The sequence below is a fragment of the Ciona robusta genome, chromosome 14 (genome assembly GCF_009617815.1).
Source record: "Ciona robusta chromosome 14, ASM961781v2".
In the NCBI taxonomy this organism is placed as follows: Eukaryota; Metazoa; Chordata; class Ascidiacea; order Phlebobranchia; family Cionidae; genus Ciona; species Ciona robusta.
This window is the reverse complement of record NC_143248.1, coordinates 4535218-4563036: the sequence shown is the minus strand read 5'-3', so window position 1 is coordinate 4563036 and position 27819 is coordinate 4535218. Positions and strand designations below refer to the sequence as shown.

General features: G+C 36.0%; 5 protein-coding genes across 12 annotated transcripts; 4 read left to right on the top strand and 1 right to left on the bottom strand.

The window, feature by feature from the left end:
• The first annotated feature begins 660 nt into the window (after nucleotides 1–660).
• On the top strand, nucleotides 661–9764 carry LOC149725208 (homeobox protein Hox-A3-like). The gene is made up of 3 exons (XM_089892826.1): nucleotides 661–1827; nucleotides 8339–8534; nucleotides 8882–9764. The coding sequence occupies exons 1-3, from the start codon at nucleotides 1083–1085 to the stop codon at nucleotides 9210–9212; spliced, it is 1272 nt and encodes a 423-aa protein (XP_089748952.1). The 5' UTR covers nucleotides 661–1082; the 3' UTR covers nucleotides 9213–9764.
• An 845-nt stretch (nucleotides 9765–10609) lies between these two features.
• LOC149725207 (Golgi-associated plant pathogenesis-related protein 1-like) lies at nucleotides 10610–15173 on the top strand. Of its 2 annotated transcripts, none has more exons than XM_089892857.1 (4): nucleotides 10610–10765; nucleotides 13974–14163; nucleotides 14471–14646; nucleotides 14788–15173. In XM_089892857.1, exons 1-4 carry the CDS (start codon nucleotides 10711–10713, stop codon nucleotides 14943–14945), a joined length of 579 nt encoding a protein of 192 aa, XP_089748983.1. In that variant the 5' UTR covers nucleotides 10610–10710; the 3' UTR covers nucleotides 14946–15173. The 2 variants fall into 2 exon arrangements, with proteins under 2 accessions (XP_089748983.1, XP_089748984.1); XM_089892858.1 differs by lacking the exon at nucleotides 10610–10765 and adding an exon at nucleotides 12788–12947.
• An 862-nt stretch (nucleotides 15174–16035) lies between these two features.
• LOC149725206 (uncharacterized) lies at nucleotides 16036–22226 on the top strand. Of its 2 annotated transcripts, none has more exons than XM_089892790.1 (18): nucleotides 16036–16172; nucleotides 16229–16409; nucleotides 16513–16650; nucleotides 16849–16911; nucleotides 17050–17148; nucleotides 17470–17619; nucleotides 17965–18205; nucleotides 18458–18630; nucleotides 18964–19087; nucleotides 19811–19877; nucleotides 19945–20128; nucleotides 20260–20405; nucleotides 20582–20755; nucleotides 21028–21194; nucleotides 21338–21415; nucleotides 21526–21731; nucleotides 21788–21889; nucleotides 21958–22226. In XM_089892790.1, exons 1-18 carry the CDS (start codon nucleotides 16077–16079, stop codon nucleotides 22071–22073), a joined length of 2505 nt encoding a protein of 834 aa, XP_089748916.1. In that variant the 5' UTR covers nucleotides 16036–16076; the 3' UTR covers nucleotides 22074–22226. The 2 variants fall into 2 exon arrangements, with proteins under 2 accessions (XP_089748916.1, XP_089748915.1); XM_089892789.1 differs by having other exon boundaries at nucleotides 17017–17148.
• On the bottom strand, nucleotides 16644–27784 carry LOC149725204 (uncharacterized). Of its 4 annotated transcripts, XR_016386519.1 has the most exons (6): nucleotides 27460–27784; nucleotides 26892–27038; nucleotides 26695–26793; nucleotides 26466–26538; nucleotides 26016–26093; nucleotides 16644–17159 (listed from the first exon to the last, which is right to left on the bottom strand). XR_016386519.1 is itself a non-coding variant. In XM_089892859.1 (4 exons), the coding sequence occupies exons 1-4, from the start codon at nucleotides 27586–27588 to the stop codon at nucleotides 26428–26430; spliced, it is 486 nt and encodes a 161-aa protein (XP_089748985.1). In that variant the 5' UTR covers nucleotides 27589–27689; the 3' UTR covers nucleotides 26123–26427. The 4 variants fall into 4 exon arrangements, 2 of the variants coding, with proteins under 2 accessions (XP_089748985.1, XP_089748986.1); XR_016386520.1 differs by lacking the exon at nucleotides 26466–26538 and having other exon boundaries at nucleotides 27460–27738; XM_089892859.1 differs by lacking the exons at nucleotides 16644–17159; nucleotides 26016–26093 and having other exon boundaries at nucleotides 26123–26538; nucleotides 27460–27689.
• Nucleotides 22295–26022, top strand: LOC149725205 (fibrinogen-like protein 1). 3 transcript variants are annotated; one of them, XM_089892829.1, is made up of 8 exons: nucleotides 22369–22563; nucleotides 22797–22986; nucleotides 23135–23359; nucleotides 23562–23662; nucleotides 24009–24220; nucleotides 24572–24774; nucleotides 24993–25086; nucleotides 25363–26022. In XM_089892829.1, the coding sequence occupies exons 1-8, from the start codon at nucleotides 22501–22503 to the stop codon at nucleotides 25505–25507; spliced, it is 1233 nt and encodes a 410-aa protein (XP_089748955.1). In that variant the 5' UTR covers nucleotides 22369–22500; the 3' UTR covers nucleotides 25508–26022. The 3 variants fall into 3 exon arrangements, with proteins under 3 accessions (XP_089748956.1, XP_089748955.1, XP_089748954.1); XM_089892828.1 differs by having other exon boundaries at nucleotides 24569–24774; XM_089892830.1 differs by lacking the exon at nucleotides 24993–25086 and having other exon boundaries at nucleotides 22295–22563; nucleotides 24569–24774.
• Nucleotides 27785–27819: the final 35 nt, after the last annotated feature.

Below are 27819 nucleotides of genomic sequence, written 5' to 3'. Positions count from 1 at the left end.
ACGCAAATATAGATTAGACGTCTAATGGTCACACAATACGTAAGCACGCTATCGCGTTTCGTGTATATAGTAGCCAATATATGCCTGCATAAGAATTCGTAACTCTGTTCATGCTTTTAAATTGTCTGTTAGAAAATAGATGCATAACTAAATTTAATTCTTTAATACGTATTAAGTGCATATTAGTGTATCGTAAGTCTTTTTAGAATAAGGTCTATAGTTAAAACAGCATTAACATTCTATCAAGTAAAGGTCACGAAACGTAATGAGTTTTATCGCTTCTAAAATAAACAACGTGATTTCTCGTCGTTATTTTGGTTTAAATGGGAATTGCTTACAATCATAAATTACTTCATTAGGTAAATAATATGCAACCAAGTGTTAAATAAAGCAATGAACGTGCTATAAAATGGGTTAATATGATGTTGTATACGATTTGAATGTACTAAGTTATGTAGTATTGCATATATGGTAGCCATAAAACTGCAGTGAAATGAATTAGTTTTTATTAAGTGTTTAATACTTGATTAATGTATTATAAATTGTGGTTATACTCTACAAGTTTTATCGAGACCTAACTTGTGTTTTATTATCCAGCATAAAAACAAGCAATAGCTGGTCACCGTAAACAAATAATGTCATTTCGCGCTGAGACAACACATTCGTTGGCATACAGTGGGTCGTGTGTGATAGTTTCGTTAAGAGTGTTCAGATTGTTTGACCCGCATTCCTAACTTCGTGGGTAAATTTAATAAAACAAAATTCTCGCTGGTGCTGGGATAAATAACGAGACATGTATGTGCTTGAAAGTATACGACGCGTTAGCAGTCTGGCGTCGTTCAAACAAAATGAAGGCTGCAATGTTGGAAGCTAACAAGGTGATTGACAGCTCAGTGTTACTCGTGCCTCACGCTGGAGATAAGAATTGGTGACGCCCAGTGAAGACCAAATACAGTGGCGAGCAACGTATGTGTTGTCCGGTGTATTGTGTTTGTAATGATATTGATTTCTAAAATTGTAAAGGTAAGGGGTTGGTCTATCCGCTAATTAATCGGTTTAGCTTTGCCAGGTTGCTCGTTAGAATGAACGGTGCGTTTTCTGATAGGGCATCGAGTGTCTGTTTGGAACACTACGGGATGTATAGGCCAGCATTCCCCGAGAGAGAACTGTCGGCTTCCCCGAGCTCTGAGGCGGTTGGTGCTAGCACTTCATGTGCACCTGGGTATGGTAACACTTCATACCAACATAAGTCGCAAAGGGATTACGAAAACAATCATATGCAGCAGTGGCAGCATGAACAACACAGAGGGGAAAATTATTCAAGTGCTGGTAGCTACCAGGTCGAACAAGGCGCTTGTATTTTCGAGGACTCTTATTGGCAGTACCCTGAAGAGGGTAGGGTCGGGGAGCAACGACAAAGTCCTCCGGAAGAAGTGGCTCTGAATCTAACTGGGTTTCAGGAAAACTCAGGATCCGCATACTTTTCTAGAGAACAAAAGGTAACGCACCGTGCCAGTAATCCTAGAGGTCATGGTCCTTTAACTACAACCAGCTGCTCGGAAGATTTTGCTCGACAATGGCAGAAGCAAAGCTTTCAAGGTCCTCCGGACTTGCCTGACTATCAGTCTCAAACCCGATCTCCGGATGTTGCGCTTCCGAGATCTTGTATACATGATTGTAGTTTCAGCGGCTACGTAGCCGGGAAGCTGCCAGCCGTCGGCCACCCCGGGAAAAAAGAAGCGCTTGCCGGGACTTCAAGCGTCAAATTCCCGTGGATGAAAAATACGCGCTCCCATCATTTAGAGTGGAAAGCACAATGGCAAAGAGGTGGGTTGATAAAATATTAAATAAGGACAGGAAAGTAGATAATATATGGTGGAACTTTAAAATGGCGGCTCTAAAACACGGGCGGTAAAATGCGAGTGTACTTTTAAACTAACATGAGCTGTTGGATCATCTCTTCATTCAGTCCATTTTGTTAACTTAAAGCGCACTTGTGATGCATTAGATTATATATTATAATAGGCAAAAGACCCATGTGTTTTAATTTATCCTCGCATTAAGTAGCTCATATTTACAAAATTATACAGCCTGTTCTACGTCTCTAAAAGATATATTGTAAAAACACGATTGGGAAACATCGGATAGGCCGTACTGGGCCAACGGTATCCATTTTACCCCACATTATTATATATTAATCCTTAAATACATAGAATCAGTTGCAGTCCCGTTTTGGCGTAATGTTCTAACTCTGGCTTGAATCTTGAGTTGTAATTCACTCAAATATTGAAACTGACAACTATAGAATAATTATAATTTGGTACGAAACCACACAATAATTTGTATACGTTTAGGTATAGTCAATAATCCAGCTAAGCTCAATGGTTTGTTAAGTTATGGTACGCCAGGGCCCTCTATATATTTAAAAATGTATTGGTTTTGATTCCCTTTACATTAATAGTGTAATTAAGTAGGGTGGGTGAAGATGGGTTACCTTTTCATTCTATTTTCTCGTGAACAAACAACATTCAAATAATTAAAAAAAACGCATCCTCAGGTCTTCCCACAGTACTATATTTTCATAGCTTGTTTTACTAAATAAGATATTAGATTTAATTCTATGCGCCAAGTACCATCCTACACACACATAATATTCTCGAACAAACTGTGTTGTTGTGCTTAAGGAACATTTAACAATATACTGTTTCATTTTCCCATCCTATAAAAATAGATTGGGTTTATTACGCATGAGGTAAACGTACCTTCGTATTCAAGGAAATCTTAGTTCAAAGTTATGAAACAATAGAAAACTAAACGGCAATTCATTAAAAATATACACACTGAGGGATTGTATCTGCATTTGGTGATAGACTTTTGTTAGTGCTATGTATATGATAACCCTCGTATAGCATAAGGTTGCGGTAAGATGGTCTATTTTTTCAATCTCTTTTTTCGTCTTATTTGGTATAGAGGAAATTTAAAGAATTGTAAAACCGTATCCTCACGACTTCTATAGACCGTTGCTAATTGTTTAAAACACGATCAGAACATTTAGATATAATGCGCAAAAGGTGTCCCGTGTTCTTCCATCCTATTGTATATTAGTTTAAAGTGAAATGGCCCATATTTTAGTCTTTTTTATTTTCACATTTGGTAGTAAATAAATAATATTTACAGGACAACTTTAAACTGTTGCCATACGACTCAAATTGTGCGTATTTTTTTGTTAAATACACGATTAGAAAATAATAAACATGATGTGCTGTAATAACCATCTTACCCCACAGTACTAAATACGGTTTAAAAGCAAAGGTAGAGTTAACATTGAAATTTATACACGACAACTATGTCTCGATAAATTATGCGATATGTCTGTGCGATGTAATTTATAGGTAATAAAAAAGTCAGATTTAAAATTGACTTTGTCGTTTATTGCTCTGTGTGACATGAAATGCTACTTTAGCAAACTGAAACATGATTCGGTGTTTAAAACACCTGTATAGTACGGTGGGGGAAGACGGAAACCTTTAACACATAATGTCCAAATATCCTGACCGTGTTTTAAACAATTAACAACGGTCTATGGAAGTCGTTTTATAATTCTTTGAATGTTTTTTTGTCCACCACCAAATAGGACGAGAAAATACAATGAAAAATTGTCACGTTCGCATCACCCCTATACTATATATCTTTTGCCAGATAATAATGTGTAGACTTCAGTTTGCATGAACGCAGCGGACTTCGAATTTGGGTTTTGGTAATTCAACAGTTCTTTATTGAAATTTTCACCTTATACCGAGTTTTTCAAGTAGAAAATTTAAAACCGATTTTCGCGATAACAACCGATTTTAAATTTCGTTTAAATTGTCTGAGCGAAATGATGTGACATGCATATATGTTACTGGAATAAATGTAAAGTCTTGAAGTAACCATAACTGATATAATTCTAAACATTTCCCGGTAGTTTCTTACGGTTACCAAAAGACAGACGATTGAACTGCATATCCATATAGTTGTTTACTGTTAGAAGTTATTAAGATAAAAGAAATTAAAATTTGTATTTATCTCTTCGAAAACGGATACAAAAAGATCAGATTAATTAAAACAGCGAAAAGAAAGGAAATTAGCAACAAAGCGACAGTCGGTAAGACGCGCTACAGTGAAACGAAAAGTGTCGAATAAAAGCGTTGCTGCTGATGAATAAATATTCCTCTCAAGGCGTAATTATTCATTTCTTCTCGATGCAAAGATATACGAGAACGGGAATACAAAAGCAAGCTTGAATAAATTTTACTCACTACTTTGCAGGTATAACTACCTGACGTATAGTTGAACACTGTAGCAACTTTATAGGTTAAGTTGTTTCGTAAACGGCCATTCCAAAAGTTGTGATATATATAAAATCCGCATTGGGGTTATTCATAAAAATTAAGTTTAAATATTAGTTATGCGCTCTTGGTATTTAGAAGCAGGGTGTTTTTTCACCAAACACAATAAAACGTAAGGGATCTACAGCCAAAGTTTTAGCACATGATAACATAACATATACATTTGATCTATCTCTTCTAATACAGTAACAAAGATCCGATTAATTAAAACAGCGAAGAAAAGGTAATTAGAAACAAAACGAAGGCATTAAAATCAAAATACTAGTTAAAATCTTGAGTAACGTAACATCATTTTTAGGTATCTTTTTAAATACTAAAACGAGATCCAGTAAATAAAAGAGCAAAAAGAAGTGAATCAGCAGCAAAACGTAAGCCGTAAAATCACGCTCCGGGTAAAATTTGTTTTAATGGGTAAGACGCAACAAAGTTACATTACAAACCCTAGACCACACATGTGGACGATTTGAGCGGTCACTTTGTCCTTACAGACATATCAGATAAACACAAGTTACAATCGAGATAAGAAATATAAAGGGCGGTACTTTTAAAGTTTTCAAGCTGGCGGTCGGTCAGCGACGACAGGTTAACCGATATTCAACAATTTAATAAGATTTATTGCGCCTATCAAAGCAAGAAATGAATAAAGCGTCAACATTTTTAGGGGAACCTTTAGAAAAAATGGCCGCCGCGGTGATGGTGCACCATTTTTAATAAGCTTCATATGCTAAAAAAGGAAATAAATATTAATATTACGTTTGAAACGTAGGATTCACACAGGTAATTTTTGACAGTTACAGAATTACATAAACGCCAAATTAAAAACGCTTGTAAAATAGTTTATTTGTGAAAGAGGTTCCGATATACTTAAATGACCATTTTTTGAGTGGAAATAACTGGGAAGTCTAAGAATGTGTTAAACTAGTTGCGAATGGCCATTTAAACAAGCGACTGCATTATTATAGGATGAGTTCTCACGCAAAATGTCCAGTTATCACTTGTTTTGTTGACTTAACTGACCAAGAACATACAGGTCACTGATTAGGTTTATGAACTTTTATCTTCCTTTCATGTAATTGATATTTAAGCAACAAAAACATGCCTACGCAATTACGATCATAATGCACACTCATTACTTGCCTTTTACAAAAGTTTTATAAAAAAAAACAGTTTAAATTTTTAAGACGTGGGAATTATTGGTCAGAATATAGCATGTTATTTTAATGTCAGTTTGGTAAGAATCGTTATCGTTTTACGTAGACGTTCCCACCGTCTGTTTACGTTGTAAGGTGTTACTGAACTCCCATGCCAGCCACCGTAGTCGAATCAAATGCTTGCTTTGAATTCAAGTCCGTTAGATAAGCGCGAGAGGCGACGAAGGATAGAAAACTGTCATCGTCGCTTCAAGACCTCCGGGAAAGATATCAAGTCTAAACTAGGGGGGTAAGAGCGACCGAATTTCAAAACGAATTCCAAATAGAATATTTTCAACAAAGTAATATAAACTACAATATTAGGACATTTTAGTTAGGCAAAATGCTTTTTACAACCAATTAATATAAAAATCTGAACTAAAGGGATGACAACGCTCAAATTAAAACACGCTTTTCCATATAAACTACATACAGATCATGGTGTACCAAATGAATTCTGCTAAGAGAATTTTAACGATCAATTTCTGTCTAAATCGAAACTATAAGAGATAACCGGTCATTTTTAAACACAATTTTCCACAAAAATTGAAAAAAATATCCGAATTTTAAAATAATTTGCTTTTTTTCGTAAAATTTTTAATAAAAAAGGTGATTTTTGAAGAACTCTCGTCGAGATTTGGTGTAAACATGAAATACAAAACTATGTGTATGAGATTTGTACTTGAGCTGATCCAGACACGTTCTCTAATGGAACGTAGACGTAAGATTAGGTTTGGTATCTATCTGTTTGAAGGCTCTTCAACAGCTGTTTTTATCAATTACCGGTTATTGAAAGATGGGCTGAACGGAGATCAATTTAGATTATCAAACTTAGCGGTTTCGGGTGCGTTATGCAGCAATGACTGTTTTGGCGAATATAAGAGTATATGAAACACAGAAATATAACTGAATGAATGTAACTGGTCACAAGTCTTCAAGATTATTTAGTCGAAACATAATTAGAAAACATATTATTCAAAAAATAGAGGTTCAGGTATAGTGTTAAGTAGCATGTTTATATTCATTGGCCATGACTTTACAGAAGTTTGAAATTGTATCCGCCATTTTGTATTCGCTGTGATAAATGGGCACGCAGGGTGGCGACTCAGTTCATGATAACGCAGCGTAAACGGTGCGCAGTCTTTCGTGATGGGAGGGCCACCACATCATCGCTGGTGACACGAGAACGACAGCGGTTTAATGATTAAGCCGATCGAAATACGGTAGCTACACTACGTGTACTGCGACGTTAAGTGCTTATGTCCACAGCGGTGGTTATAATATTTGAAACGGCGGCGATTCTTACGAGTTACAGCCTTTTTGGCTGGTGGCCTTTATCTGAGCGTGTGACAAGTCGCTTATCGGGATGTTGATCAAGCTTTAATTCCGCTATTTGCCGAGGCGTTAGTGCGTTATGTTGGGGACTGACATGTAAACATTGGGTGGTCGGTTTGATACAAAGTTTAGGCGACTACTTTGTCGCTTATCGCTAAGGGTCGACAAGATCTGACGATCATAATCTCATTGATTTAAGATCTCTTTAACATGGTCCAACACACACATTGTTACCAGTGTATGTAAACAATGTATGAGACGCTTTATAGAAAGCAACCAATTAATTAGAAAGTATAGTTCACGGTAGTCCTGGCCGTGAATATACACTTTATGGTAGTATGTTTTTTTTATACAGATAGGGTAGGAGAAGACGGGACACCTTTAGCACAAAGTATCAAAATCTCCTGATCGTTAACAAATAAAGGTGTTCAGCCAGCCCCCCAAACCCTACTATACATTTGACTGACGTTTAAAAATGGGTTCAAACCAATGAATGCTTCTGAAATTTTCAAATTGTATAACCTTTAGTTTTATTCCTATGCGTATATAAATTAGACAACGCAGAAATTTCGTTGCAATCTACTGATTTTGTTATCCATTTGTCAGTTACATGTTGTAACTTGGCAACGTGTAGCGTTGTGGCAATGTAAGATGACAGTCGTCTCACTATAGCGTATGGACCGTAAATCTTTTCTGATCTGCGATAACCATGTTTACTTGCTTGCGGAGTGAAAAGGACAGCCATTGGTCTGAGCCTAACCCATATAACTTGATGAACAACGGGTCGGCCCTATTGATCAGTAGAAGTAAGATAAGGGCGACTTAATTAAACAAAAGTGAATTAGCCATCGAAACACTGTACACGTAGGGTAGATTACACACGTTATAGTAACTATTGAATTTCCACAAGATGGATCAAAATACAGATATTGTACTGTGGGGTAAGATGGTTATACACATCACCCTATATTTAATAGTCGTGGTTTTAACAATTAACAACGCTTTTCAAAGTCGTTAGGATACGGTTTCGTTCTGTAATTATTCTTACTATACCAACTGCTTGGGTCGATAAATAGAATAAGAACATGCACTTTTCTGTTCGATCCTACACAATGAAATGGCATTACCATATACTGAGTTACATTTTTATTATAAAACCAACCTACTCCAATTGAAAATGATGTTTTCGATAGATTTTCGGTGATATATTTATGTATTTATAGGAATGTGCATGCTGGCGTATAGCAACGGGTAGTAATAACGCGGGCGTTCTGTTTCACACACCTTGTGCCCGCTTACGTGTATATAACTTTGTGGGTTATAATTTGGAAGATTTTTTTTTTGATTTTTCGTAATGAAAGGATGACTATTTAGACAAGGACAACTGAGTTTTAAAACAATAAACAAAGTGTTTTTTCCACATAGCAACTGGAGGCATCCCCGCGCAATTTCCCGAGGTGGATGAAAACAAAAGGACAAGGACAGCTTATACGAGATGGCAGCTTCTTGAACTGGAGAAAGAGTTTCACTTCAGTCGTTATATCTCAAGACCACGAAGGATAGAGTTAGCAGCGATGCTAAACTTAACTGAACGACATATAAAGATTTGGTTTCAAAACAGGTAGAATGGAGATTCATATGTTGTGTACTGTTGTATGAGTTAAACGTTTTTTTTTGTATTGTCATATATAGTAGGTTGGGGTAAGGTCTATGTTTCTATTTTGTTTTTCCATTTTGCTAAAAAAAACAAAGAATATTTATCATTTTCTGAACCCTATCCTTACGAACTAAAAACAGGACTGTTATTTGTTAAAAATCCAATTAGGAAGTACTGGATATTATGAAATAACGGTATTAATCATACCACACGGTACTACACCGATTATAAAACGGTGTGTTTCCGACATGTTTGTCTATTCGTGTTATTCGATTTTGACCCTTTCACCCATTGAAGCAATTACTTTGCAGACGAATGAAATGGAAAAAAGACCAAGCCGCCAACTCGAAGACAGGGAAAGTAAGAGACAAAACGGCAGAGATACGAGACACTGCATGCGAACAAACACCACCTCATGCGGTTGATATATCAGAAGTACCAGTACCGCTAGGCGACGCTAGAGCGCAAGTTTCAGACGAAACGACGGTTTTAAAATTGGATTCCAAAAATTTTTCGGACGGTGTTTCCAGTGCTAAGACCAATAAAGAACATGATAGTTCTCAAACAAAGGGAAAAAAATTCCCAACAACGGATATGGGCAACACTGAAACGAATAGGACAGAAGAAAACAAGATTCCGTGAATACGCAAGGACCATTTTATTGCAGTAGAATAGTTAGTTAGACGTAGAGAATTGCTTCAAGCTTTTACAGTTCACTCACTCATGGCCCAGGTGTATAGTAGTTACTGAAATTTAACAAATCATAAGAAATTAACATAAAAGAAATAGAATTGCTTGCATCTTAACAAAAGAAACTTTTTTTGGATATTTGATAAATGAAAACATTGCATAAAGTTACAAACAGTTCTTTATTTTTATCTTTTTTATTGCGTTAGTTTATTTACCAAGCACAAAGTTCCGAAGTGTGTTTCTGCATTTGCATTAGTTTTCGCCTAAATATATTCATAGCGAAAGCATAGGCCTGTGATATTTGAAAACCTGTGGTATTTGAAAACGCGAAAAAATAAGTAATAAAGAAATAGGTAATTCACCGTAACTTAAGAAATACCATGCTCTGTCTTACCCCTACTATATATTAATGCCGAATCAGGAACAAGTTACTACATACGTGTATGTCAACAATATTTATTGACGTATGGGAATATACGAACGACAAAGAAGTCGTGAGGTGACTGTATATCATTGTAAAGCAGGATATAGCTACACACACATAAGATGGAAAGAAGGGATTAGAATAAGAATGAACAAAATATATAGTACTGTGGGGTAAGATGGGAAACTGGGATTCTGTGTGAGGCGACACATTTGTGTTAACCCGATACGGTGAAGGTGGTTTTAGAATTTCTATCTGTGACTTTATACTTAATACGGTTGTACGAATGTTTGAGAGTTTAAAGTATTACCCACGAGTTTTTCGGAAAAAGTCCACGACAGAAAATAATGAGTTAAAATAACACGTATATCCACGAGAGTTGTGTTATATTTAAAATATTAAGCAGCAGTTTAGTTCAAAACTTGCGTTGTTCATAACATGAGATTAGTTTTGATTGGTATGTATAGTAGGGGAGGGGAAGACGGGACACCTTTAGCAAATAACATTCAAATATCTGGTTTGTGCCTTAAACAATTAACAACGGTCTATGGGAGTCGTGAGGATACGGTTTATAATTCTTTGAATGTTCTTTGTATACTACTAAATGGAACGAGAAAATAGAATGAAAATGTGTCCCATCTTACCCCAACCTACTATATATAGTGGAGGTCGTGAGGGCTGTTGTTAAGCTGGGATTGGGGCATGACTTGGTTTATGGTCGAGTGATGGCGAGAAGTGGCTCGCCCTTTTTACTTTATTTATTTAAACAACATAGCGCAGGTACAGGGGGCGTGTCAGAAACGTCAAAGCTGTGTCGTGTGCAGATCTGCCATCGCAAGATAGTAAATGCATTGCAAAGGTTTGGAGACTTTTATAGTATAAAGTACTAGAAAAGTAAGTTTTTCAACAAAAATATGATATTGCGCGTACTTGCATTTACGTAAACCATTTATCATTGTACTTGATAGGTACTATATAGCATATAAAAGTAACACTTTATTCCGTGTAATCAAATATCAACTCAGAATGGGAAAAGCCTTTTCCAGGTTGTTTGGGACAGAAGAAAAGAAATCTCCAAACGGTAAGTATAGGATAATTTCACACGATATATGGCGAAATCGTTGCTACAGACAATTTAAACGTATTTAGTTTACTACAACTATATTTTTTCTTTAGAAAATTAAACAAAGTTTTGTTGCATCCGTTAATTGGAGATAGTTTGCTTATAAAAGTTTCACGCGTTCTAATACATAGACTATAACCCAGCATAAACTTGAAGCCGTTGGCCACATCCGTGGAAATATGATAACGTGTACCAGTAATCGAAGGTACCGTTTCCGTGTAAGAAGTTCGACAACTCGCAGCTCATAAATCACTTCATTCATTGTTGTGCATCACATTCGGTCGTTTTACAACGCAAAACACAAATTCTACAAGGCGTTATTACGTAGCGAAAAGACGCCTGTTAGCACGCACGTTTAAATAAATAGAAGCGTGCGAGTTGGTCTTTCAAAGTTTAAGCATGAACTGGATACCGCTGTTAGTAATGATTACTGCAATCGTATGCGTCGTGAAACGACTTCAGGCTTTTATTTCTGACTAAGTTGAACGGTTGCCCACAGAACTGTATAAAAGTAATGCAGGCGTATATACAGCTATACGTAGAACGCTGTGTTGTGGCAGGAATACGTCAGGGTTTGATGACCACACTGAATCGACAACGGGACCACAGCAGGGTTGGTGGGGTTTGAAACGAAAGCAAGAAATAATAAGATAGATGGATGAAAATCTAGTTCGACTCCAGTAATAGCGAGGTGTCTTTAGATTTTAGAACGTATAGTTTCAGGCATACGCAGAATAAGGGTGTTTGGCTATAAAAGATGTAATGTTGAAACGTATAATGTTGTATTGCTACAGATGAAGTTAAATTTAAAAGGAAACATTAGTTAGGCGAAAGGCGTTAACAAGAACGCACCGTGTTCATTAAGCCAAGCTGTCATGACATACGTGTACAAAATGGGAAATAATTGGAGCCTACGCGTTTGCCGTGTCCCTTTCAACTGTAGACTAATTGAGAATATAAAGGCCAACGCGGTGCCGCCAGCTATGACAGATTGGTCAGTTATAATGGACTTCAGGCAGTTAAAAGAATACAGGTTTGCGAGGTTTTCATCCCCTGGCCAAAGTAAACAATCAAATTGCTAGCGGAATGTCGGACTCTTGGCAATGGTGGTTTAACTGTGTGTGTAAAGCAGAAAATCAGACGCGTTCGACGCTCTTTTCAGTAAGTCGAAAATTAGACCTTTAAACACGAACGAACACGTTAGGACTCGCTTTGAAAGAAAGGGGCCTTGGTTCTGAATTGACCGCCGTGAACCGCAGCCAAATTCGAATTGTCATTCATTAGTGTATAAGTTGAATGAAATTAAATTCTGGCTATATAAGATCGCTGTCCGACTTGAGTTCGAAGCACATAGTGCGTGAATAGCGTTGGTATTACTGTCTACACGCATTTACTGGTGGGCGAAACTGTGTTGACTGTTCCGATCAAATGGAGCGAAACAGATTCATATACAGTTCTCCCAATTCGTTCAATGTCTTAAAATAACGACTGTGAGCATGATTTTACCTTTAAAATTGCAAAAGACAATAAAGCTAAGTGGTCGTGTTCAAAATCAGCTAGAAAACAGTCCGCTTCGTAATTTCAGAGGAATTTACGTGCGCACTTAGATTGATGCATCACGTTATAATAGGTTGGTGGATTTTGGGTCGATTCGTAATGGATTTGCGCTGGCTTGCCCGGGCTTTTGGGATGTCAAAGCATATAAAGGGGAGCGGAAATAACTTAAGCATGTCGAACGATTCGTTTATTACGTTTGCGTGTTAAAATTTTTCAATTTCTGTCATGTATTTATAAAGCTATGGATACATAGGTATAGTTCAGTGGTATAACAGTAGCATAAACAACGTTGCGTTTTGATTCATAGCGCACAGGTCCGGCTTGTAATACAGGATATACGAAGGTTAAATAATCAATTCTGCGGAAGAGAATTAGTCATAAAACTGCGCAATTAAACCGACCAACAGATATTGTGCAACTATACTTCAGTTCGTTTTGAATAGCCTAACATAATGTACCGACAAGTTTTCATACCTACTGTTTTCTTTGTATAGTGATTTGTATTATAGCAGTAGCGACAATTAAAGTAATAAAATGGGGAACTGTTTAAAATCATCTAAAAAGGAGACGATCACAACAACTAGTAAGTGCTGTTTTATTATAGTTTGTACCCAACACATAGAATACTAAGTCATATTACCGAGAACTTAACTGTTTACAATGATCTCAGCCCCCTTTGTTGTGATGATTGTCAGGTCTTGGTTGTCATAATTTTCTTGGTATTCGCAAACGCCATTTATAAAGACGTTTGTTTTACGTATATAGAGTACAAGGTAATAAAGCGAAAAACAACATCTGTATTTTTCTCGCTTGAAATTCTAAAGTATTTTACACAAGAAAACATAGTAGGGTGGGGGAAGACGGGACACCTTATGCACATAATATCAAAATATTCTGATCGTGTTTTAAACAATTAACAACGGTTTATTGGAGCCGCGAGGATACATTTTTATAATTGTTTAAGTGTTCTTTGTTTACTACTAAATGAGACAAGAAAATGGAATGTAAATGTGTCCCATCTTCCCCCACCCTACTATATATACATTATGTTTTGCCTTAAGCTTAGGGTATAAACGGAACACACTGCATATATGCGATTTTAATCTCATAGTTTTGGAAATAACATATTTTTTCCGAACTTAATAAACCGCGTCTTGTGAAACCATTGTTTCAAAAGGTTTCACTCTCTATATTCAGTTTCATCCAATTTTCTCCTGAATCGTCCTTCAGGTTAATAGCCCGGCCTGTCCCGGAATGGTTTCCGGTATCCTGTGGCTTGAAATCGCCCAGCAAACAAAACAAATGCGAAAGTTACGATCGAAACGCTTGTAAAAGTAGAAATCTTTTCCTTAGTTAAGATTTTGATAGACATACACTTTGACGAAAAATGTCAGCGTATTGGCGATTGCGCAATGTTAAGTTGTAATTATACACCGCGTGTCGTGATTTCTACTTTTGTTTTCTTAGGTCAATAAACTTTCAGTTTCGCATTTCACTGTCCCAACCTTCTTAGCCATTGTAACGTCAACGTAGATTGTTATTAGCACACACGGCTATACACCAGAAATCTAATCTTAAGTGCTTATAACAGCGGCAATTATTTGTGCAGATGAGCCAAAGAATGAGGAAACGGTTGACGTTACACCACCGACTAAGGAAGAAGAAACTGTAACAGAAGAACCAAAAGGAGACGGGTCTCAATACGCTAAAGACATGCTGACAAAACACAACGAGAAGAGAGCGCTTCATTCGACCGCTGCTATGACGCTGAGCGTTAAGTTGTGCGAGGACGCACAGAAGTAAGCCAAAACATCCAACAATTTGACCAATGACAGAAGTTGACACTGGTTTATATAAACTATTGTTCAAACGCGTCTGTGCAACAATTGTCAGGAATACATTACAAAACGGACTGTACCCCCAGAATAATTACTCACAAAGTTACAAACGTGGTGACTAGTAAGCGGACACGAGGTGTATATAATAGTGATCACCTGTGTTATGACGACTGTCGTTTTTTCGCCATGGGACGATATATATGTTACATTCATTTATTGTTATATTAAACCACAATTTAAATCTTTAACAAATGGTTTCTATAAATAGATGGGCCGATCATATTGCTGCGAAAAACGCTCTTGAGCATTGTAAGGATCGCGAAGGTGCAGGGGAGAACTTAGCTTGGAGTTCTGCTGAGTTGGGAGCAGATGCAGCGGTGGATATGTGGTACAATGAGTTAAAAGATTACGACTTCTCGCAACCAGGATTTAGTGGTTCGACAGGTAATGTAGATAATTACTTGTATTTGTAAATTATCACATTATAATTTGATAGATAGTTTTAACTCGTGATATGAATTTATAAGAAATGGCTTGTCGTTGTAAGTAAAATTGTATGAAATTTTAATTCATGGCTTGGTTCAGGTCATTTTACTCAAGTAGTATGGAAGGCCTCCACCGAGTTCGGGGCCGGATTTGCACAAGCTTCTGACGGTAGCACATACGTGGTTGGGAGATATTTACCTCCTGGAAATATGAACATGGCGGGGCAGTTCGAAGAAAATGTCCTTCCGCTTGCTTGAGAACTCAAAATGTACATTGCTCTTCGTGTTGAATTAATGCTGCAGTGAAGCACCTACACGTTATATACTTATAGAATGTAACTGCGGCAATTTGGACAGGGTGCCGCACAACCTATGTATCAGGGCCTATATTGTGTAATCGCTAATGGTGAAAACGCCGTATAACGATGTACGATGCTGTATTAACATAGTTTTATCTTTGTATTCCAAATTGACTCAGTGGTTACATGTGTTGTAGTGCTTTTATTTCAAATTCGCTTTTATTTCAAATTCGACGCTTGCAGGCGTACCGCCGCCTAACAGACATTGCTCTAACCCGGTGGTCACTAAACGGATTGTCGTATCGTGGGTATATAAGGTTCGGTGGGGTACGCGTACCACACTGTACGTGTACACGATCTAACACGTAGTACCACACTGTACGTGTACACGATCTAACACGTAGTTCAAATCGACAATTTAACAAAGCAAACCACCATAGCATTATAATATATAGTAGGTGGGGGAATATGGGACATCTTTTCATTCTACTTTCCCTTTAACGAAAACTAGGCTACCACCAAATAACGTCAAAGCTTAGAAACGAACGAAAGCGGTTTCTTCGAGAATATGCAAGATATGTAGCACTTGTAAGCCGCCGTTAAAGAAACAGAACTTCCAACTCTTATAACGTTTATGAAAATGATTCGAAACTTTTGACAGAAGGCTATCGTTATTTAAATGTTGGTGACTGCATTAACAAATAACTATGGAAGAAACCTCTGCAGATGTACGGACAAAGCCCAAAGGCCAAAGCTTCAAAAGTATTTGCTCAATGTTACTCGTCGTAGGAGCAAACTCCGTTATCGTGTGTTTGCTGAAAGCAGTGTTTAGTTGCTTGACTAGATAGATATCAATGAGTTAGCAATTAAGGCTCGGCAGATTAAAAGGATTTAATATATGCTGTATGAATAATTAACTCAATTCTTAGCGAAAACTTTGCTTGCGTTCGTTATCTTTGGAATGTAAATGGAACAAAGGTATTGTTGTATTAGGCTATTTAATAAAGATTTGGCTCGTTAGGTAGAATCTATAAGTCTGGGAGTATAGCAGCTATTATATGGTTGACCAGCAATCACTCCAAGGTTACGAATGTCGCAATACACGCAAATAGGGATCATATTCCTCCTTCTTTCGGAATTATGCCCTGCAGGCCAAGCCGGAAACAGTAACCAATGCGCAATTGGGGTAAATGGTTACTGTAGATGTATTCAGATAGTTTTGCTAAGCCAAATTTGTTACAGGATAGATATTGTCCGTCGCCATGCAAACTTGCAAGAGAGATTCGCAGATTGAGCCACAGAATGTACGAAAGGAAAATACAAGACACCGACGATTTAGAAAGATGTCAGGCGACTATCCAATTAGCGAAACGGGAATGGAATCTACCAACGAATACAAAGTCGTGTGTGAAAGCAATACGAGGTACATGAATCATATATATCTGTTGTGTAAGATCAAGTTTGTCTAAAACAGTTTTTCTTATATTTAAACTCTGGATAAAAGATACGTCATTGTTGTTTTTCAGATTCTATAACCGCAGTCGGCCGAAGAAGTACAGATATACAGAACATAGTGAAACGGTTACAATACGCAACTCGTATTCAGATCCAGGCGATAAATCGACTGCAAGATGAACTTGTACAACAACAACTCTCAGCAAGTGGTGAGAATATATTTGTGAAAAAATGCTCATATCGAGGTTACTGGTAATGTATGTAGCCAGCATACGTATAAGATTAATGGACCAACTCTGACCTAAGTATTAAGCAGCAGTTGCATACTATGTATTCATTCTACTTAGTATCAGCAATGTGCTATACATGGTAGTGACAAAGTGTTGTCATTCTTGTTTTTCATGAAGTGCTGGATTCTGAGCAGCAGAACACAGAAACACACTGTCAGAGATACTGCAGAACTAGTGGAGGTAAGAGTTAAGACGTTAAGTGATAATAATATGATCTTAAGTCATATGAAGAAATAAGGGCAAGGTATTGGGAAGTAGGCTAAGTAAAGCTATCTTTATTGGCAGCATCTTTTTCATGTTCTGGGACCACATGTGCAGAAGTGAATGAAGAAGAGAGCAATGCTGAAGGCACATGTGTGCTGCAACAAGCACCAACTGGAATAGACTGTGCCAACTTGTACAGCACGGGACAGAGAGGTATCTTCCAACTGCAATAAAATAAATTATATTAAAAACATAACATGGATATTATTCATCTCTTCGAATATACTATCGAAGATCAGGTTAAATAAAACAACAGAAAAAAAAGGAATTGCAACAAAACAAACTCATTAACAACTAGGTGGCAATAAAATAAAAAAAAATAAATTCATGGCTACTTAACCCATAATACATTAAATTACCTTTATTGAGTTGTATGTAAATAAAACAAATTAAGATAAAAAAATAAAAAGATGTTTGTAATGATTTCAATATTGTGTAGCAGAGAGGATTTAAGTGGCTTTTATTCTTTTTCAGTCAGTGGCCTTTATTCTATCCGACCAGTCAGTGGACCACGGTTTAACGTTTACTGTGATATGGCAACAGATGGAGGTGGGTGGACAGTTGTACAAAGAAGGACAAATGGCGAACTTGACTTTGATCGAAACTGGGAGGATTACAGAACTGGTTTGGAATTTGAATATAAATGATATAGGATGTGAAATCCAATAACAATTCATTTTTTTTATTGGCCTTGAAACATAAGATTTATAGCGCTTTAAAAATCAACTAGCATAAAAATTAAAAAGTGATGCATTTGAAGATGCAAAAAACAGTGGTAGAAAATGTTTACTAAAAAAATGGATTGTCCAAATTATCAGACAAACATAAAAAAAAACCCGCAAAAAAGTAACTCGTAAGCTGGCACGAGGTGTATGAACACTCGTGTTATAACGTCTGTCGTTTTCCGGCCACGCGAGGATAAAGTAAGTTACATTCATTCATTTATTAATGGTTAAAAACTTGTTAAAGGTTTTGGAACAGACGCTGCTAAATGTGACGGAGAATTTTGGCTCGGCAATGAACACCTAGTCGGGTTGACAAGCAACAATTTTTTGACAGTGAGGTTCGAAATAACTGACTGGCAGGACCAAACGCGGGTTGCTGAGTATTACTACTTTCGCGTGAACAACGACAGAAAGTTTACAGTGCAGATTTCACAATATCAAGAAAGTAAAAGCAATCTTTCGGATTCTATAACTGGCTGGGGATAGTAAGTCAAATTAACAAAAAACTACGACACAGTATATAATATCAATTAGTATTACATAGAAACATTTTCTTAGGTAAAGGTGCACTGGGACAGCTCAACTTTACGCATACAGTTAAGCACAGCTATACTCAAAAAATAAATAAATCTAAAACTTGTTTAAAATTTATTTCTGTAATAAGCCACATTATACAAAGATATGCACAACTAGAAATTAATTTAAATAAATTCAAACTGTTTAAAATTATTTTTCAGCCCTGGTGCTCATCGTAAAAACCCAAATAATATGAAGTTTACAACAAGGGATAACGACAACGATTTAAATGAAACCGGCAACTGTGCGCATCTATATGCTGGTAGACATGGTTCTGGTGGTTGGTGGTACAACTCATGCATGGCGGCAAATATTAACGGACATTATTATCATGGTACGGTCGTTTAAATACTGCCTACTACAGACAGAAAGATTGTAGAACAGAACACCTGTGTTGTAAGTTTATAATGACTGTCCTGCCCACACAAGGATATATAACAGTGTACATATAGTGTACACTGTACAACTAGAATGGTTAACATATTGGTTGCATCTTACACTTACAGCAATCTATGCAAATTAACACCACAGAATTAAATCTGTTTCAACAGATATTCAAATTTGCAAGTATATAATCATACTCAAAGGTTAACAAATCTGAAAATGTTACCTATTGATTATGTTTTAATACTGTAGCTAATTAACGTTAACCAAATATTATACATAGGTGGGGCATACAACAGAGAAGGAATAGTAGATGGAGATGGGATAATGTGGCCAACATGGGCGGGCATCTCATATTCAATGAAGGGGACAGAAATGAAAGTCAGACCTCATGATTTCAGTCAAAAGTGATTTTGTGTTTCACTTTATGTATTTATTTGTTTTTTATGTTGAATAAAATGAGTTGTGTATATGTCAGATATAATGTGTGCACAGATAAAGACAGGAATCTAGTCAGATTTGTTAAAATTACTTATTCTAAGATTGAATGAATACAACTGTGGAGCATTATACCCTTAGCACAATTAATACTTTAAACATCACTACTTGAACAGGATTCAAACACAAAATAACCACAGACTGAATATAAGGTTGAATGAGAATTTAATTTTAGCACTTCACTTTTAACTTGTGAAAGTTACACACTTAGAAACAGCAGAACATAAAATTAAAAAATCTACACAGGTTTACTTCCAACTTCAATTTCAGCAATTTCCAACTTCAGAACACTACACCTTTGTAACAGAACACAAGTTTCTACACAAATGCACCAGGTTTCCGGCACAGACAAAGTCAATCAAAAACTTGTATGCTTTCATGTACTCTTATCTACCAAGACAGTATAATAGGCATTAGCAAATTTGCTTAGGGATAACATAGGTTAGGGTGGTCGAATGTATATTATAGTAGCATTTCTAGTAAGCGTTTGCTGTGCACACATGACAGAAATGAGAGTTTTTACAGTTTCTATATTTTTATTAATTGGGTAAGTCATGTAAAAAAATATCAAAAGATAAAGTGACTTGTAAAGAGTTTCAGTGAAAAGTAATATATTGAGATTATTTTCCCAGGTTTCCAACTGATCTGGTCAACTCACAAAGCACTGAAGAGTCGATTCATTGTGATTCAGAAAGATGGGTATGAAGTTTAGTAAATAACTTACTAAACAAAGCATGAAGACCTTTTAATTTTTGATAAATTGTAGGGAGAGCTCTGCCCAAATGAATGCCTTTTGCAATCAATGAATGAGGATATTGTAGCAACTGCAATGGAACAGTTCCAGCAACTGGATCAAAGGGTTTCTGAAGTAAATGAGCAATGGAAAAGTCTTGAAAGAGAAGTAGCATCATATGATAGACTCAAAGCAAACCTAACAAATGCAATTTATCGTAAGTAGCACAAAAAATGTTTGAACCACATCACTGTATAAAATGGTCAACTAAAGTTGATTCTCAAATGTACATTAACTCGAGAAATAGGTATGTTTTCAATAAAGTATCTCACATTAATTTTAAATTAGGTCGCATTGAAAATCTTTACCAAACTGTGAATGCAACGATGGAAGAGATAAGAGTGTCACAGACAGTATCAGAAGAAATATCTGTGAATGCCAATCAAGTTATTGCTGATTTGAAGGTGGTACATGATCAACTGACTAACATACATGTAAGAAATGTTGCATAAATTGCACAATATTAGATGCAACAGCCATGCTTTTTAACTGACACTTTTCCAACAATTTTTTATATTTTTTTTATTGACCTCTTTCTTTGCTTCGTTTTTGAAGAGATAAATAAAAATAATGTTATATATATTTAGCATCACTATGTTAATTATTGCAGATCAATCTATCGGAGTGGTATGACAGATGTGGTATTGGAGACGACACTCTGCTTATGCAGGAATGTAAGTTACCAGTAGTTACAGGAAGAGATTGTGCGGATATTCATGCGAAAGGTGGAAGAGAAAGTGGAGTTTATTTAATCAAGCCAGATATCTTACCCACCCCATTGCGGGTAAGGATAGTTCAAAGTATAAGAATTATTGGTGGAGGTCGTTGTTAATGGTTTAAAACACGATCAGCATATTTGGATATTATGTGCTAAAGTTGTGCCATCCCCAAAGTACTATATCTTAGTTCCATAGTAAATTATAGACACTTGAATCATAACAAAAGGATACAGACTTAGATGGTCTACGGAGCAACTTAAAAAGTAGGTGTTCTTGGGCAAGACAATTATCACATAAAATGACCAATAATAAAATGAATAAGGAATTATATGTACAGGTGTATTGTGATATGGATGATGCTGGAGGTGGCTGGACAGTGATACAACGCAGGTTTGATGGCACACTTGACTTTAGTAGGACTTGGCAAGAATACAAACAAGGCTTTGGACAATGGGGATGCGACTTTGTGGATGAATTTTGGCTCGGAAACGAATATATATATGCGTATGTGCCAACTTTTATGTGAAATTTTAGCTGTAGGGTAAAATAGCAAATTTTATTGCAGTGGTTTAATAATGCACTACTATATATTTAGCAGTGGTGATGGAAAAATGGTAGAAAATAGTTTTCAACCTTTTTTCTTCAAGGTTAACAGCGCAAGACAAACAACAACTAAAAGTTGACTTGGTGTCATGGCAAAATGAATCAAGATACGCATGGTACAGGTATGTTAAAAATTCACAGGTCTATTAATTGGCATCGGCTGTTTATGTTTATTAGTGCTGCAACAAACAGTCCAAGGAACCAGATCCACTTTGGTTTGGCTTTTTTCCAGCTACTTTAAACTTGGAGATGAAGCTTCAAGGTACAGGTTACGATACATTGAGAATTACCGCCGACACCCGGTACAAAACATAGGAGATGCATTTCGTGGACATTCCACTACAGATTCAGCTGAAGGCAGGGAACAAACTGATCACAAGTCAATGCAGTTTACAACTAAAGACAAGGACAATGATAACTATGCAGCAAACTGCGCAGGTTCAGTAAAAACTATATAAATTGGAAGTTTTTTTTAAATTTTTTGAATGTGACAGCTGGAGATAGTGGTGGATGGTGGTTTAATAGATGTTCGGCTGCAAATCTTAATGCAAAGTGGTATGAAGGAGGCATACATACACCAGAGGAAAGCTCTACAGGTAAAGATAGTACATGTACACATTAAAAACAGCCGTTACTAAGGATAAAGTAAGTAACATTCATTCAGGTTATTATGATGATGGGATACTGTGGGCAACATGGAAGGGAAGATGGGAAACATTGAAAGAAACATCAATGAAGATTCGGCCATTAGGATTCGATTCTTCACAAACAAGACATTGAATGGAGAGAAACTCAGAATACAAGCAGAGAATCAGTACATTATGTGACAATGACAACCAGAATGCTCAAAAGGAATATTTAAAACCAATGATAATTAGTAAGATTGTACATTTTAAATAAAATTAAAATATAATGGTTCTTTGTACTTCCTATTGTGAGAAACTTGTAAAAAATAAACAGTTTTAAGAAGGCATAATTTAAGATAGCAGCAAAAAATACAAAGATTCATTTGAGATGAGACACTTAACTTAAGACAATATTTGCGATGTTGCTTTCGTTGTCTTGCATCAACAGCCCACTTAATTTGAGATTGCCTCCAGACATTGATCAAACAAGTGTAGATTATAATGCAAACAGACATGCCAGAGTATGAACAGATACAACATAACTTGAGATTTCATTCACTCTTGTTTGGACATCAGACAGAATGCAGCTAATGCTGATTGAAAAGGTTTTGATTTCTTGCTTGGTGTTTGGAATTGTAGATACAGTAAGTATGTAATATATCCATTATTTAATAAAATAGAACAAAGTACAAAATCGTTTGATTGTGGTGGGTTGCATAAGGGGAAACATTAGGATCTAAGCATATAAATTTGAATGGATGAATATAGCTTATTTACACTTGTGTGGCAGACAACAAGTGATCTGTTTTATACACCTCAACCTCGTGTAATTGATTATGTATTACTTCAAGAATAAAACTACTAAAAATCTCTATAGGGAAGATTACCTACTTGTCCAACTACGTGCACAACTGCGGTTTCATTTGAACGATCAGAACCAAGAATTCTCACTTGTCTCAACGACACTCAAACTAACGTGAGCAGAATATGTGATACAGCAGAAATACTAAAGACAAGATCTAGAACTAAATCGGAAACATTTCAACAATGGAGAGGGGAAATTACAGGTAATAGAAATTAACATATTTTTGTTTAGTTTCTAATGTTAACATATCATTTATTATATAGAATGCAGAAAAGGGTTTTATAATACACCAAATGCAAAGTATGCATATGAAGCAATCAATTATCTTTGTTACAATGGTATATTTGCAGGACTTATTCACAAGGCAAGGACGTATGTGGAAAATTTGAAGACAAAGAAAGAAGTTTATAAAAGTCAAGTAGTTCTTAATGGAAAGTTGATTAATTTATTAGAAAGAAGAAAAGTTGCGAATCAAGATTTAATTGATCAAGCCCGCTGGACCATAGAAAACTTACAAGATAGATGTTCGCAAGCAGATGCTCCAACACCTTGTCCAAAACATGTCACAGGCACAGGTGGGAAATATTGTAGAACTAACACATCATTTTTATTATGGGTAATACTAAAAAAAGAGTAAGCAACAGGTCAAATTTTGTGCCATGGGGTAATCGGCCAACTCTGGCAAATATTAAAGGTCCACTGGCAAGCATTGATGACCTTACCCATAGAGTGGGTGACTTGATGGAAGATAGAATAATGGTTACTTATTTTTGATAGATTGTGCAGAGATATATACATTAGGAGGGAGTGAGAGTGGAATGTACGTGATCACTGTTGGTGATGGAGAGATTCCTAAACTTGTGTATTGTGACCAAGAGGTATAGTCTCAGTATTCACCTATTTAGTAACACTGGTACCAGTAATATTATTGTACCAAACTAACACATAAGGTGTAGCATTTTCAATATAACAAATTCAAATTAGGACTTCCACTAAACTATTGTATCAACTGTTTACGTTATAAAAAATCAAAAGTCACGGTAATAAAAGTGTTATGTATGGTTTTAGAAAGAATGATTATAAAGTATTTATCTTCGCGTGGACGGCAAAAACAGTCTGTAAGATATGCATGTTCTGTTTTACACACATGCTGATAAGTTACCAAGTACGGCACGTAACTATGTGGGTAATACAAATAGGTAAAGTTATTTCCCATATTTTTAGACTGACGGTGGAGGATGGACTTATATTCAACGACACGTTAATAATGACGTTGATTTTAACAAAGATTGGATTCAATACCAACATGGGTTTGGAGCTGTGGACTGCGATGGTAGGACTAACTTCTGGTTGGGTAATGAAGCAATACACACTATGACATCACAATCGCACCAGTATATGAGAGTAGATGTGTCAGATTGGGATAACAACAGCAGGTGACTAAGAATTCTAATTGCAGGCTGTATTAACTGTTAAGTTGGCCACAAAACCACAACAAGTCTTAAATAAATATGTAGTGGTAAAAACTAACCAAAAACTACACAAATATTCTGGTAAAAAAACATATAAAATCTACACAACCAACCAGAAAGAAGTTTTGGTAAAAGACTTGTAAAGGTAAAAGACTTGAGAAAACTACACAAATATTCTGGTAAAAAAACATATAAAATCTACACAACCAACCAGAAAGAAGTTTTGGTAAAACAAGTCTTTTACCAAACATTTCCAAAATAATCTTTATTACCATTGAGTATACCAAAATAATTATGATCAAAATCACTAAGCAGGTATGCCTTGTACACTCATTTTCGGGTGGGATCCAAAGCAACAGACTACACACTAACAGTGGGAGGGTATCAGGCAGACCCAAGGGGTGACATTGGAGATGCATTTTCTGGTTTCGATTTTGGCCACCCGGAAGATATCGCGATAACTAGACAACATGGGATGAGGTTTACAACGAGAGATCATGATAGAGATAACTTTGATGGTCGGTTTTTAATATTGTTAATTCTTTTGGTACTTTTTTGAGATAATATAGCTATTGAATAGAAAAAAAATATATATATATATTAATTGTATACAAAGTTACATACGTGGTAACTCAATTGTTAGCGGGCAAGAAGTGTACGAAACAGAACGCCTATGTTATAACAACTGTCATTGCCCTACCACAGTAAGACAAAATAATATTCATAATATACAAAGGAAACTGCGCCAAGAATGAAGGTGGTGGTTGGTGGTACAACAGGTGCTCCGCTGTCAATCTTAATGGAAAGATATATGAAGGGGGAGTCTACAAGTACGATGTGGAATATTTTAATACAAACTAAAGACCTAATATATAATTTATATAAGACAATTGTTGTAACCACAGACACAGAGTTTGGTTTATAAGATAATACAGCGACAACTATCTAACTTTACCAAATTTTTCCTATATCCTTTCCTTCTAATCCTTAAATCTGTATTAAAACCTAGAACTACAGAAACAAGATAAAACAATCATTCATACTTAAATACCTCTAGATCACAAACACCTAATTTCTATCTTAGCAACTTATTTTGATATCTACAGTGAAAGTGCAACAATATATGGGTTCGACAATGGACTAATGTGGGGACCATGGAGGGGGGAATGGTATTCACTTAAACAAGCAAGCATGAAGATAAGGCCGGCATCTTTCATGGCTAACAACACCGATAATCAAACCAGCAACTGAACTATATAGTAGAGTGGGAAAAGATGGGACACCTTTTTATTCTTTTTTCTCATCTGATTTGAAATACGACCCCCATTGGTAATTGTTTAAAGTATGCTCAGAATATGTGGATAGTATGTGCTCAAGTTGTCCCATCTTACCCCACAGTACTATACATGTTATATGTACAAAAATGTTAGCTGCTGTACTGTTACTGAATATTTCACAATACTGTTGCTTGCAATGCTTTTGGAACGATCACATACATCAGTCACTCACATTACCTAATTACGATAAAACACAAAAAGCAAACATATCTCGTATTTTTGTTCCCATTTTTTACCAACATGGTAACAACTAACAATGGCCTGGTAAATTACATGGGATTACACGCTAATTGAATAACAGAAATAATAAAATCTACTGTTATTAATTGTTTCAGTAGTTGCAATGCTTTTCACATGATAACATATATATCAGTCGACGGTCATTTTGGCATTAGTTAAAGTAAAGACAGAGGCTAACATACCTTTAAAATAACTTCCAAATTATCTGTCAAAATTACTTCAGGAGTTGTTTCATTAACTTGTCGCCTGTTCCGAAGTTACTAGGGGTAAAAATAAAATACATATAGCCTACTGTAAAATTAACGCACATTCAAATTCGAGAAACATTACCAAAACAAATGAAGGAAATGCAAAATTAAGGCAAATATAGTATTACACATAGATCTGGATCCATAAAACGTTGCTCCAAAATATGATACTAAAATAAGAACAACAGTACACGACAGAGTAAAACACATATAGCACACTTGAAGAAACAATATGTAAGTTAAAAATTGATAATATGTAATATTAATTAGTTGTTCTGGTGATCTGAAATGTAAAATGTATGGTGTAATACTGTAGTATCCAAACCTTTTGTAGCCTATTTGAACCTTAAAAATATTTAAAGTATGACATCATAATTGTATTACCTGCTACCAATTGAGCTTGCACATTTTGTAAATGACATAAAACAGCTTTTTCCTGACTGACATCTACTGCTGTCTAAACGTAAGCAAAAGCTGCCTAAATAAAAAAGTTTTCAGACTTTCTTTAGAATATTTCTTCGCGGACAATTTTCATCTTTTTACAGTAAAATATTAGCCTAGATTAGACATTCATATGATAGCTTAAATTACACATTGACTTTTTTACCATTACCTTAAGGAACGTTTCCTTGGCAGAAACATTAGTTTTAACACATTTTGTTGACAATAAAGGTAGCAATATGGCCGGAAAATCAGGGTTAAAGAGAAAGTTCTGAAAGAAAACTTCATTTTCATTATTAACTAAATCAGTATAATACGGCATATAAAACAAATTCCTTTGAAAACTAGTTTATAAAATTTACAACTGACCTTGAACAAAATTTGTTCACCATCACAGAATATATTTAAACTAAAATAATCTTCAGGGAGTTTCATATTTCTAGATAAAGCCAGGGTTTTTAACCTGGCGTTCAGTTTTCCAGCAGTTTTGGGGTTTTGAGAAACACTTTCATACACCTATGACAAAAACTCATGTTTATAATATAGGTTAGGCTATGCTTTAGCAGTGATATAGCTTTGTGGTGATATTGCATAAAACACAAAATATTTTTGGTGCTTGTGAAGAATCCTCCCCCCAAAAGAATAATCGGTGCTAGTAAAGAATCTCCCCCTCCTACCTTATTTGCTAACCACTAACCCATAGGTTTTAGGGGGTTAGGTGTTGAAGGTTAGGGGGTTAGTGGTTGGCAAATAAGGTGGAGGGGGAGATTCTTCACTAGCAACGAATAATCCTCTGTTTGCTAACCACTAACCCATATACTACTATAACCCCTATAACCACTACCATCAACTCCTAACCACCAACCTCTAACACGGCCCATTCTGCTTGTACCGGAGGATTCTTCACTAATGCCATAATTTTTTTCGTAAGAATTACCTTCTTAAAGTAGTTTGTCCATTCAAAGGCTCGGTTGAGTCTTCTTTCGTCAAATTGTTTAACTTTAGATGTTGTGCTAACTTCCAACGCATCCAACAAATTTGACGACTTTTCCACAACGGATTCCATTCTATTTCCACAAAGCTACTTTCCCATGTAACGACCACGTTTTTTAAAACCAGTTAAAACCAGTTTTCGTAAAAACGAATTCCACCTTCGCGCGGTTATTGTTGGTTGTCTGTTACGTCATAGAGTTAATTGTTTAATGGTAAACTGGGGACTAGGTTGAAGGAAACCATTATTTTTACTGTAACAGAACTAACATAGTATTTTCGTACAGTTTTTGCAAAGCATTTAGGT